The 11,698-nt window shown below is 53.3% G+C and overlaps 1 protein-coding gene across 1 annotated transcript in view; it reads left to right on the top strand.

Annotated features, from left to right (window-relative positions):
- Positions 1-1,716: 1,716 nt before the first annotated feature.
- The window catches only part of BMF (Bcl2 modifying factor), a 17,299-nt gene continuing 7,317 nt past the window's right edge, over positions 1,717-11,698 (top strand). Inside the window, 6 exon segments of the mRNA XM_021718491.1 lie at positions 1,717-1,756; positions 1,759-1,839; positions 2,218-2,256; positions 2,259-2,345; positions 4,453-4,749; positions 6,207-6,367. Of these exon segments, the coding sequence (XP_021574166.1) occupies positions 1,717-1,756; positions 1,759-1,839; positions 2,218-2,256; positions 2,259-2,345; positions 4,453-4,749; positions 6,207-6,367 (705 nt within the window).

Genomic DNA, 11,698 nt, shown 5'->3' with positions numbered 1-11,698 from the left:
TCCCAGTGCCCTTCACGGAGGCTGGGCTTGGTCTCCTCACCTCCCTACATGTGGCATGAGTGCAAGGTCACCCGGACCAGCTTTGACACTCCCTCTTGGCCAAGCCTCCTTGTAAAATAATATACCTCCTTTTAGCTCCAGCACCTCTTGCTGGGCATCTGTCAGCTTCTGGGGGACTAGACTGCTGGCCAACCCTAACTCTCCCCTCTTTCCCTTTTCTATGTCCTTTGGGGACAGTAGAACCCACAGGAGCCACAGCTCTCAATATGCCCAGTTCATTCTTCTTCAAGCGCACTCTGAGGGAGCTAGGGAAAGAAGGGCTGGGAAAAGGTACATGGAGACTTCAGGCTGAAGTCTATACTGAACTAAGATCTCAGTTTGCAACCCAGGAGAGCAGCTTGGCCACCTAAGTACTGCTCAGTCCCACTGCCCAGTCCCACTGCCCCCTGGTGGGTCAGGTCCCCATCTTCACTCAACTGGGCTGCTGCAGGGACTACTCCTTCTCACTGATTTCTGAACTCATCATTTATCTTTCCTAAAATTCAGGTTTTGTCAAGTCACTCCTGTCCAATAAAATCTTTGCTGCCTCCTCTTCATAAAATATAGATTCCTCAGCCTGGCATCATTGCAGGGATACCTCTGTAATCTGACCTGAACCCACCTGCCCATGACCACCCTTCCTCAATCTCAGTGTGCCGTTCTACCTGCCCCTACTCCCTGGACAGGCAGGGTTTCCAGTTCAGCACTTTATTCTGCTGCCTGTAGGCCTGGGCTGTTCTGTCTAGTTTTCCTAATTGAAAAAAAACTTCCCATTCAACTCAAAAGCCATCACCTTGAAGTCTCCCCCAGTCTTTGCATCCTGAGTTTTTCTGCATCCCTCGGTAACCATTATCCCTGGAATGAACACAATTTATGCGACTTTTTATTATTTTCAGGTCTGCCTCTCCTACTAGACTGTAAACTCCCCGAGGGGCAGACACCAGGTTTCTGGCACTTAGCCCAGTATCTGGCACAAAGTAGGTGTTCAGTAAATGTTTGGGAAGTCGCCCATAGACTCCCTTGTTGCTCTCCTGGCAGCACCAGCACCATCTCTAGATGCTGCGTAAACGGGGTATGTGTCAACTTGCACATGCTGCCCTTACATTCTGGAGCTCTTCTCTCTCTGCCAGATGCTGTTCACGCGCAGTCAAGAAGAGAACCGGAAAGCCCCTTTGGATGTGTAACAGCGCCAGACACGCCTACAGATTTGGGGCTGGAGTTTTCTTCTGACCGCTAGGCAGGCGGGAGGGAGCTTTGCCATCAGGCTACGACTCCACTGGAACCTGCACCTTGCCCCCACCGGACGCGCTGGTCGCCTATAAAATCTCCCCGTCTCCTTTCTGGGCGCGCAGCAATTATTCAGCCCATTCCCGAGAAAAAGCAGACAAAAGTTACTTTGGCGCCCCCTCTCTCTCACCTAATGGGGAGGACTCAGGGACTCTCTGGCGCTTTCAGAGCCCGTGTTAAGAACAGAAGCCGCGCGGGCGACGGCCCTGCAACTGCGCTTCTGGCGGGAGTCGGAATTTTGCTCGGCCCCTTGCAATATTTCCCTGGGAAGGTTCGTACATTCGTGACCGTCCCTGGCAGGCGCCCAGCCCGGGACTTGGGGCTCCACTCACCATTGGACGGTCCTCGGCCTGACGCGCAGGGGGCGGGGCCTCATCAGCTGTTTGCGGGATGCCCCGAGCGGGCGTATTTTGGAAACAATACCGCGCGGTGCGGAGTGGCTCCTCCCGCGCCGGCCCGCGCCCGCCGCCGCCGCCGCCCCTGCCTGCGCCTCCCGCCTCCCGCCGCAGCCCGGTGAGCGCCCGGGCGGGCCGGGGGCCGGGCGGAGTCGGATCGCACCTCCTGGGGGAAGTGGGGAGCGGAGTCGCGCTGCGCTTGGGGGCCCGGGAGGGGTTTGGGCTGCGGACGTCTGGCGTGACCCTGACCTGGGGCGCCAGCGTGAGGGAACGGGGTGCAGAACCCACATGTGGGCGCGCTGCTCCAAGAGGGAGCTTGGGGGCAGCATGTGGGACTCTAAAGCGTTGGGTCCAGGTGGGCAGGGGACCTGGCGTGCACTGCTGAGCAGACCCGGGCGCCCGAGAACAGCCCGGCCTTTGGGTCTGGGTTTGGGGTACAGGGAGTTGTGGGGCATCCTGCCTCCCTGCGGAGTCTGAAGACTCCTTTCCTTAACAGCTGGGCATTCCCCCTGCTTCCCAATCGAGTCCGGGCGTCAGGCCCCCGAGTGCTCGTCACGCTGGACCCTGGCGCGGAGCCCTGGCATCACGACTCGGAGGCCGAGACTCTCTCCTGGAGTCACCCAGGTCTGGTGTGTGTGTGTGTTCCTGGGCTTAAGTCACTGTCGAGATTCGGGGTATCTGGCTACTGCTTTCTCCTAAGAGGAGGAGGAGTCTAAGTTCAGCATCCCTCTTCCAGTCCTCAAGGGCTGGGATGGACCCTGCGGTCTTTAGTTCCCCTTGCTAGGAATACAGCATTCCCTGGCCGTGTACTCAGGACGTGCCATCCTCCTACCCCTCTGGACATCACCCCTTCAGCTCAGGGGAAAGGGAAGAGAGGATCTCTTCATCCTTTCCCAGCTTAGACTTGACCTTGGCCAGCACCCCTCCGGAGGCTCCCACCGACAGGCCAGAAGAGCCACCTGCAGTTCCTATGGAGCGTGAGAGGGCTCCCTGGGGTTTGCAGGGCCACACCTTCTGGCTGCACCTCCCCCACTGTCCAGTCCTGGCAAGGGTTGAACTTTGGGGCTTTACTGGGAGGGGGAGGGGGAGGTGATAGGCTTCAAAGGAAAAACCAAGACAATGACTCCTGCTTGTGATTGGCTTTGGAGGGCCCCTTCTTAGGTTGGGATTGCTAGCCTGCAGAGAAGAGGTTGGAGGGCAGGAGGGGAGCCCCTGCCAGGTGACTGGCAGGACACTCCTTGGTCCTTTCATCAGGAAACTTTGTTTCCTGTTGCTGATAAGCTGGAGTGCCGCCCCTACCCCTTTTTGGGAAACACTATCCAAAGAATACCATGTGTCTGCTTTGCCACCCTAGCAGGCATCTTCTCGCTGTCCAGGGAAGAGAGCAGAGACAGGACCATAGATAGCTCAGGAACTGGATAGGGTGGAGGAAGGCATGAAGCAAACACCTCAGAGAGAGAAAGCTTGCATTTGGGAAAGACGGGATTTCTGAATTTAACTGAGATTCCTTTAAGGACCTCACTAACCTACAGACCATTTGGCTTGTTCTTCAAAGGCAAGAGACTGAGGACAACTCCCCGTGATCTCTACTTGAGCCTGACAAGGATGAACTTTGTCTTTCTGTATCCTAAGCCATTCAGGTGGTTGCTACTTCTGGCTGCCCCAAGGGCCCTAATGGGTTCCTGGTATGTGTGTAGGGAACTGAGTTGGAAGCTCAAGATGCTGGGTGGCTCCAAGTTGAGACTTCCAAGAGCCATCAGGTGGTGCAAGAGGAACTTCTCTATCATCAAGAAACTCATATCAACAACCTGAATCATATAGGCAATGAGTGAGGTCACAGAGAGAAAGAGCTGAATTTCACTTCCTTCTGTGAGGCAGGTTGTACCAATCTCAGGCTCAGTGCTGGCAGGATGGTAGGCTGTGAGAACCAGAATTTGAAACCGTGGAGACCAATGAGTAGACTGAGCTAGGGGACGCTAGACCTACCCTCTTGGCCAACCTGTGGTGGGCAGATAGGTCTACTCTGCTAAGGAGAGCTGAGAGGGCAGCTGCAATGACTCACTTGGGTCTTTATCCCCTCTCCCAGGACACACTCTTACCACACTGCCGAGCCTGTTTGTTGTGTTGTGCAAGCAGGGGGTGGAGACTAGAGTAGATGGGCAGCAGGGCGGGGCTTAGAGGTTTGGAGGGAACCTGGCTGGCCTAGGATTGCTGGCTTTTGTTTTTGCTGCTGTTTTGTTTTGTTTTTGTTTTTGTTTTTCAAACTGAGATGAGAACTTGGAGGTTACTCCTTAGGGTGGTGACTGTGTGTGTGTGTTGTGAACACTATGTGTCCAGCCAGTCACAGTACCCTTCTGCCCTCCCACAGCAACTTACAGAGGGTGGTCTTGTTTACATTTGCCCAGGTACCCTGCATGCTTATGGCAGCTGATGCTACCCCTGCTGTTGCTCACATACCTCAGAGCTGAATGGGCCCAGGTCAGAAGAAGAGATCAGGGAAAAGGGTGGCTCTAGGCAGGTCCAGGGAAGAGGTATGGAGAGTCCCTGAACATTGAGACAGTCCACCTTTGGGGAATGGGTGTCACCCTTGGCAGTGCTTTATTACCATCCATACGTGGCCTGGCTCCCTCAAATAAGAAGGGGGAGCAGAGAAGAAACAAGGGAAGGGAAGTCCTTCCAGGTATGGCCTGGCTGGGGCAGCATCCCAAATGCCTACATTGCTCCCTAACAGGGGAGATGGATCCATCTCAGTGTGTGGAGGAGCTGGAGGATGATGTGTTCCAACCAGAGGATGGGGAGTCGGGGACCCAGTCTGGGAGCTTGCTCTCTGCAGATCTCTTTGCCCAGAGCCAACTGGACTGCCCCCTCAGCCGGCTTCAGCTCTTCCCTCTCACCCACTGCTGTGGTCCTGGCCTTCGACACACCAGCCAGGAAGACAAGGCCACCCAGACCCTCAGTCCAGCCTCCCCGAGCCAGGGTGTCATGCTGCCTTGTGGGGTAACCGAGGAACCCCAGCGACTCTTTTATGGTGAGTGCTCTTAGCCTCAAGACTCCTCCCATAGAGATTGGGGGAAAAGAGGGGACTTTCCCTCCCCAAACCTGCCCTTTGCTATTTCCTTCCCCAAATTGATCAGTAGGTGCTGTTGATTCCTCGACTTTCGACCCTCTGCCTCTCTGCCAATTATTGTTCCTCACCTGTGCCCCTCAGGCCTCCAAAAGGGCAAATTGCCTTGCCCTTCTTTCTGCTCTTCTGTCCCTTCCTGGAGGAACCCTTGGGTCCATAGTCTCTCCTTCTACATCCTGTGTCCCTTGAGTTGCCCAGCCTTTTGTGTCCTGGCAGTGATTTGCCTTCCATAAAGTGACTGGAGAAGGCTGGGGGATCTGTGACTCGCTGTTGACACTGAAAGGAAAAACCCAGCTGGTTCTGGGAGGGAAAGTTCCTGAAGACAGAAGGTGGCCCCCGCTTGTCACTTGGGACTTTCTGTGCTTGGAAGGGGAACTAGAGAAAGAGGTTGGCCTGCCTGGGCCCAGTGCCAGCAGAGGGGATGTCTGCAAGGGCAAAACAGACAAGATCCCTTCATTTGTGGGCTTAAATAGTTTGTTTTATGAGAAATATGCCCTTCTCTGGCAAAAAGGCAGGGTTAGACAGTCTGTTTTCTTCTTTTAGCACAACAGCTTATGGAGGGAGGGTAAAGGTTCGGAGGCTATCTTGCCGTGCCTGACGAAGCAAATTGAGGAGATGCTGCAGTTATTCCCAGAGGGAACTGCCCCTTAAGGCCTTTCTGGCAAAGCAGATCTGGCGGGAGTCTGAGAAGTTGGACGAGGCAGGCATGAGGGGAAGAAGGAGAGGAGCGAGGAGGTGGGTGGGCTGGCGCCCCTAGCGGCGGCTCTGATGCCAGCACTCAGTAAGTGTAGAGCTCCGGTGGAGAGGTCTTGCCTGGGGCTGTCTCCAGAAAGGAACTTGGCAGTTCTCTGGTTCTCTGGAGTTTTCTTTCCCTCGCTTTTTGTGCCACTGCCCAGAGCTGAAAAAGTGAAGATACTTTGGTTTTCTCTTTCTCTGTCCCTTGCTTTGCTCAACCCAGAGCACTGACTCCAGTGCTTTTCCAGAGACCTTCAACCTGCTACTACATGAATAATTGATTGTGGTCAAGTGTAGCTTGATAAATAAGGACAGAAGATTGGCATGTTCACCTACCCACATTACCACCCTGTCCTTTTCCATGGCACTGACAAGTTAATGGAGAACGAAAGGGAAGACTGGGCCCATTCCCTTCTGTCTTCCCAACATCAACTTTTATACACTTGGGCAGCAGGCAAGGCAGGCTGTCCAAGCTTGACAGAGTGCCCTGCTAAAGGCAGGCTGGTTCTTCTCCCTTCCTGTACTAGGGTTTGCCCTTGACCCTAAGTCTTGACCCGGTGGGACAGGTGTTGGGAGGATGGAGCCGTGGTGGATAATGCTGAGATATGGGTCCTCTGTCTTTGCAGGCAATGCTGGCTACCGGCTTCCTCTCCCTGCCAGTTTCCCTGCAGGCTTGCCCTTTGGGGAGCAGCCCCCTGAAGGGCAGTGGCAACATCGAGCAGAGGTACAGATTGCCCGAAAGCTTCAGTGCATTGCAGACCAGTTCCACCGGCTACATGTGCAGCAAGTAGGCATGGGGGTTTAGGGGAGAAGGGGTTGAGTCTGCTGGGACTGGGGGGCCAGGGCCTGCCTCTCTCCTCTTGTCAGCAACTCTGTCTCTGCCCGACCTCAAGGATATGGTCCCAGAGTTTGGCCTTGGCTGTTGCGATTCCCATGGACAGGATGGGCCTGACAGGATGAGCATCTTGCCCTCATCTCTGAGCTCTGCCCACTCTCAGCTTATGCACCATAAGAGCACTGTGGAGAGATGCCACAATCCCTCCCTGGGAACGGGTGGCTTTCTGCAGCCTTGCTTGAAAGACTGTCTCTTCTTGTGGCCAGGGTTGGGAGATTGTCTCTCACAGACCTAAGGGGAAGATTTTCAGTATGCTGCAGTGAGACTGGGCAGTTGGGGGGTAACTGGCTGAGGAACAGTGGGAATGGTAACCAGGCCAAGGGATGGGGCCTGAGTGGGGGAAAGTGGTGGAACCGGTTGAAACCTGACACTTTCCAGCTGGGGAGGCTGCTCCTCACTGTCTCTGTCTGGGAACCCGGGCCTGGGACTCCAGAGTATACCTCAGAGAGTCTCCCCAGACCGGCGGCCAGCCGGGCGCTCGGCCGGGTGCTTGGCCGTCAGCCTGGCACCAGCCCCGCCAGGGCGGAGCATCGCGTGTCAGCCGAGCATGTGGCAGAGTCCATCAACAAAGGCGGCGGCTGGCAGGCTCGTGCTGGAGGAGCCCTCCGTGCCACGGACTGGAGGCTGCCCTGTTCCAGCAGCCGCTGTCTGGGCTGGGCCCCCAGGCACTTAACCCTTCCTCCCCAGGCTGGCTTTCTGGATGGCTGCCAAGGCAGGGAGAGGAGCCTGAGGCTGGATCCGTGCTAGTATAACCACAGCTGAAGCACAGGCATGCCACCTGGAAATGAACACATTCCCTACCTCTGGGACTGTGTCCCTGGCCCAGCTGGCTCTGTGTGTGTGTGTGTGTGTGTGTGTGTGTGTGTATGTGTGTGTGTACGCACGCGCGTGTGTACCTGTGCGGGTGTGTGTCTGTCAGGAAATCAAGAGAATAAATAACTTGGCCGCAATCGGGCAGGCCCTGAAGTTAGATAGATAACTTTAGGTGACCGGAGGAGAGTTATTGGTAGTAGTAGGTTTGACTTAAGAGCCAAACCATTGTCAGCGCCAGGGGAAGAAGGATTGACCTTGGGTTTCCTGAGAACAGGCCATGGAGGCCAGATATGGTCAGTGCCCTCTGTCAAGGAATTCTGAGGGAAATTAGGGGCTAGACCTTGTCCTGGTTCGGCCTCCTAGTCCCTTAGCCATCAGGAAGGGAGGGCGATCCTATGCTTAGATAATAGGCCCAAGCTCCAGGCTCTTATTCCCTCTTTTGATTGTTTGGTGGAAACTTGGCTTAGAGTTTCCCCTTCAGTCCATGTGTGGACTCACTCTGATTCTTGTTTTCACTCTCTTGGCCTCCTTCCTGCCCATTCATTCCACCCTGGTTGTACAGGCCATGGCTGAGCCCAGCTCAGAGCTTCCAGTCCTGGTACTGGAGAGGATGGGTGGACAACAGTGGCTGCAGCTCTCCTAGACTCGTCTAGAGGACTGGAAGGCAGTTTGCTTCATTCACAACAATCTGATCTCTCTCACCAGTTGTTTCCCAGAATACCCACCCCCACACACACACCCATCTGCTGGTGAGTTCCTGTGGGCTTGGGAACAGGCTGGGAGGACTCACTTCCCCAGCTGTGCCCTGGCACAGGACCCAGATACAATCCTGGGGGCCTTCCTCCTGACTCACTCCTGAACAGGAGAAAAAGGCCCCTTATCCCAAAGTCTGGCCCTACTTTCTGCTAGTTGGCATCATTTCTCCCAGTTCAGGGCTGCCTCTCTGAGGGCACAAGTCAGTTCTAAACAGGTGCTATCCTCTCAGCCAGAGCACCCCAGTTGGGAGAGGGAAAACCGGAGGAATGCTGCATGAGAGTCATCCTTTCTCTGCACTCACTTCACACTGGCTCCCAAGTGTCCTGCGCCTCTGTCTTCCTGCCAGCTATCTATTTCTCATACCTTGCAGTGTCAAGAGGCTGGCCAGTGAGGCCTTTTAGCTCAAGGAGCTGGTTTTCCCAAATTTTCCAGGACAAAGCACCAGGTCTTTTGTCTTGTCCTTGGAGAAGTCTCCCTAGAGTCCTCTTGCCTCTAACCCCCTCCTCCCCACAGACGCTCCTCATAGACCTTCACCAAGGACTCATCCTGTGGGAAAAGCTGGGGTGATGGCTTCAGGCAGGTGGAGCACTAGCTTTCCTGGGACTGTTTAGCAGCTGGTTTTAAGAAGTGAATCGTTTTCTGAACTTGATTCTTATATAAACTATAGTCTGATATTTCATATCTGGGAAGTACCACTGTTACTCCTCCATTCTTATCCTTTTTCTTCTTTCCCTATTCCCTTCCCTCATTTTGGCAGGCAGAGAAACCAAGGCACTGGGAAAGGAAGTGGTTTAAGATTAAGGCCCAGGTTTGAGCACCAGTTCTGCCACCTACTAGCCTTCGGGAAGTCACTTGACTTTGCTGAACCTATTTCCTCTTCTGTAAATTGTCACCGAATTTTACTGTAATGATTAAGTGAGAAAATACCTCTGAAAGTTCGGGGTACGTAGTAGCTGTTCTTTAATGCTTGTTTCCTTCTGTGTGTTTATAATCCCGATCATTCCCCATTTGTTCTTGTTAGTTTGCAATCCATTTTTCACTCCACCTTTCGGGCTGATCCCTGAACAGAACTGTCTCTCCTGGATTTCCCTCCACCTGCCTGTCCTGAGAAATCAGCATCCAAGCTGTTCAAGTTGTGGACCTTGGTCTTATCTATTTTTTCTTTAGAGAATGATAATTATTACTCATCATTGTGGGCTGAATTTAGAGAGCTGAGAGAGGGAATCCAAGAGGCAGGAAAGAGCTTGAGTAGGTCTGATCACCTCCTTTCCCTGCATATCTGGGGCAGTGTCCTGGGACCAGAGAGTGGCTGTGGGTCCAAGTCCTATAGGAAGGGGTTTGAGTTCCCCTGTTTTGTCCCTATTTACAGATCTCAGTTATTTTATTCTGCACCAGAGGAACCTTCTCCCTTGGAGATGTGGAGCAGAGGGAGGACACGTGATGATGGGGTAGGATGGAATTATGCCAAAGTGAGTGTATTAACATGACCTTAGATGCATCAGGTTCAAGACTCCTCTGGGTGTCAGCTTATGTGGGCCATATGCCCTTTCAGCATGTTTCCCAGGGAGTCCTGCTAAGTAGAGGACTAGCCTAGTTACCCAAATGATTAGTTCAGGGTGGTTCCTCAAGATCTTCAGGCAAGAAACGGAGGTTGAATATCAGACAGGTTGAACTACTGTCGGCTGTTTAGGTTTCTAAATCAGCAAGAGAGTTTGAAGCATAGGGAGCGGAGGTGAAAACCTTTCCAGATCTTACCATGCATCCACCTTCCTTTGGCTGGGTCAGGAGTAAAGATTCTCTCTTTCCTCCTCTGTGAGCTGACTAGCTGCAGCAGGAACACCTATGGTCTACTGACTGTGACTCACCCTGACTTGGGGTCTGTGAAGGTGATGCTGTGGTGCTTCCATGTCCATCAGCTTCTGCATGAAAGAGCAAGGTGAAGATTCGCTTCCTAACTGAGCTCACTGGCTGCCCTGGCCAGAAGGTCTGAGTCCCAGCTTCTTTCCATTTTCCATGCCATGGTCTCCTTCAGCCTGGGGCTAAAAAGGGGCAGGAACTGGTGTCCCCTCCCCTTGGAAGTTTCCTGTCCCAGTGGCCCATTGTGAAATTGGTGGGGGTACTTCTGGACAATGTTAAGAAGCCAATAATCCTCCCCCCCAAAAAAGCAGTTACTGTAGACCGTGGAGTGAGTAAAGCTACAGTAAGGTTGGAATTATTCATGTTGGAAATGACTTTTTCCCTTGGACCAGGAATGGCTCCATTCAAAAAAAGTTGGGTTTGGAAATTCCCTGAATAGTAATTAGACCTTTTGGAAAATGAAATCTGAGAAAACTTTCAGCCACACAGTTGAAATTATCTTTAGTTGTAATATCACAGAAAGCATCCTAGACTTGTAGGCAGATGTGGGTTAAAAATCCCAGCTCAGTGGCTCAGCCTGTAATCCCGTGCTTTGGTAGGCTGAGGTGAGTGGATTGCCTGAGCCCACGGGTTCGAGATCCACCTGGGCAACTTGGCGAGACCTCATCTCTACAATAAATCAAAAATTAGCCGGGCATGGTAGTGCACGCCTGTAGTTCCAGCTACTTGGAAGGCTGAGGCGGAAGGATCGCCAGAGCCCAGCAGGTCGAGGCTGCGGTGGCCGGGAGCGGCCACTGCACTCCAGTCTGGGTGACTGAGTGAGACTCCAACTCAAAAAAAAAAAACAAAAATCCCAGCCCTGCCACTTACAAGTTCTATGTACTTGGGCAAATCGTTTAACCTCTCCAAGCCTTGGTTTCCAGTGCTTACCTTGCAGAGTTGATATGAAAGGCCTTTGAGAATTTTAATACAAATAACTATGAAGGTAGGGACAGTTGAATACTTTTGGAAATGTGTCAAAGGATGACTTTAGGATTTTGCTTGGATCTGACTTTAGAGTTCTTGGGGAGCTCTCTTGGAAGTTGTACCTGAGTTGGTGTTTGCATGGTTGATTAACTAGCAGCTTCTCTGCCCAGAAGCCTGGATCCTTTGTTCAGGGAGCCCCTGACTGCTTCCTGATGCCTTGGGATTCTCTTCTTGTTGGTGAGTGGTTTCTGGAGCTCAGACCATGGCTAATGAGGTTGCTCAGGCTCTAGATGGGGCAGCCCTGGGCAGGGACCCCAGAGATTTGCCCTAAAGTGAGAAAGGTCCCTAGGGAGCCAGCTTCTGTTCCAAGAGTGAGAGATTTACCTAGGACAGTGCCAGGGGCAGAGTGAGACTGGGGGAGGGGCTGTGGAGAGCCTGTGTGCGTGAGAGCCAGAGCCCGGGCTTGGGGGCCCTGTGTTTGCTCTGTGGCTGGCTCTGTTTATATCGCTTGCTATATTTAGCTTCTGAGTCATCAGCGTGGCAGACTAGAGGCTGAGTTCCCCACACACTCTGCACCTGACTACTCTCTCTTCCAGGAGGCGGGCCTTGTAGTTCCGGACAGTCCATCCCCTCCCCACCAAGGCAGGCCATGGGGATGGCAGTTGGCTTTTGGATTTTGGGGGGATGGGGTAGTGGGAGGAAGGGTTTGGGGAAAGTACAAAGAAGAATAAATAAAAATGTCTGGTTTGCCTTTTGATCCATGTCTGGCAGCCACGAGGGCACATTTCATGACCAGAACACGAGCTGTCAGCCCGTGTGTGTGTGTGTGTG

Source organism: Carlito syrichta, unplaced genomic scaffold (genome assembly GCF_000164805.1).
Source record: "Carlito syrichta isolate Samal-C Ts95f unplaced genomic scaffold, Tarsius_syrichta-2.0.1 Scaffold312225, whole genome shotgun sequence".
NCBI lineage: Eukaryota > Metazoa > Chordata > Mammalia > Primates > Tarsiidae > Carlito > Carlito syrichta.
This window is presented reverse-complemented; position numbering and strand designations above follow the sequence as displayed.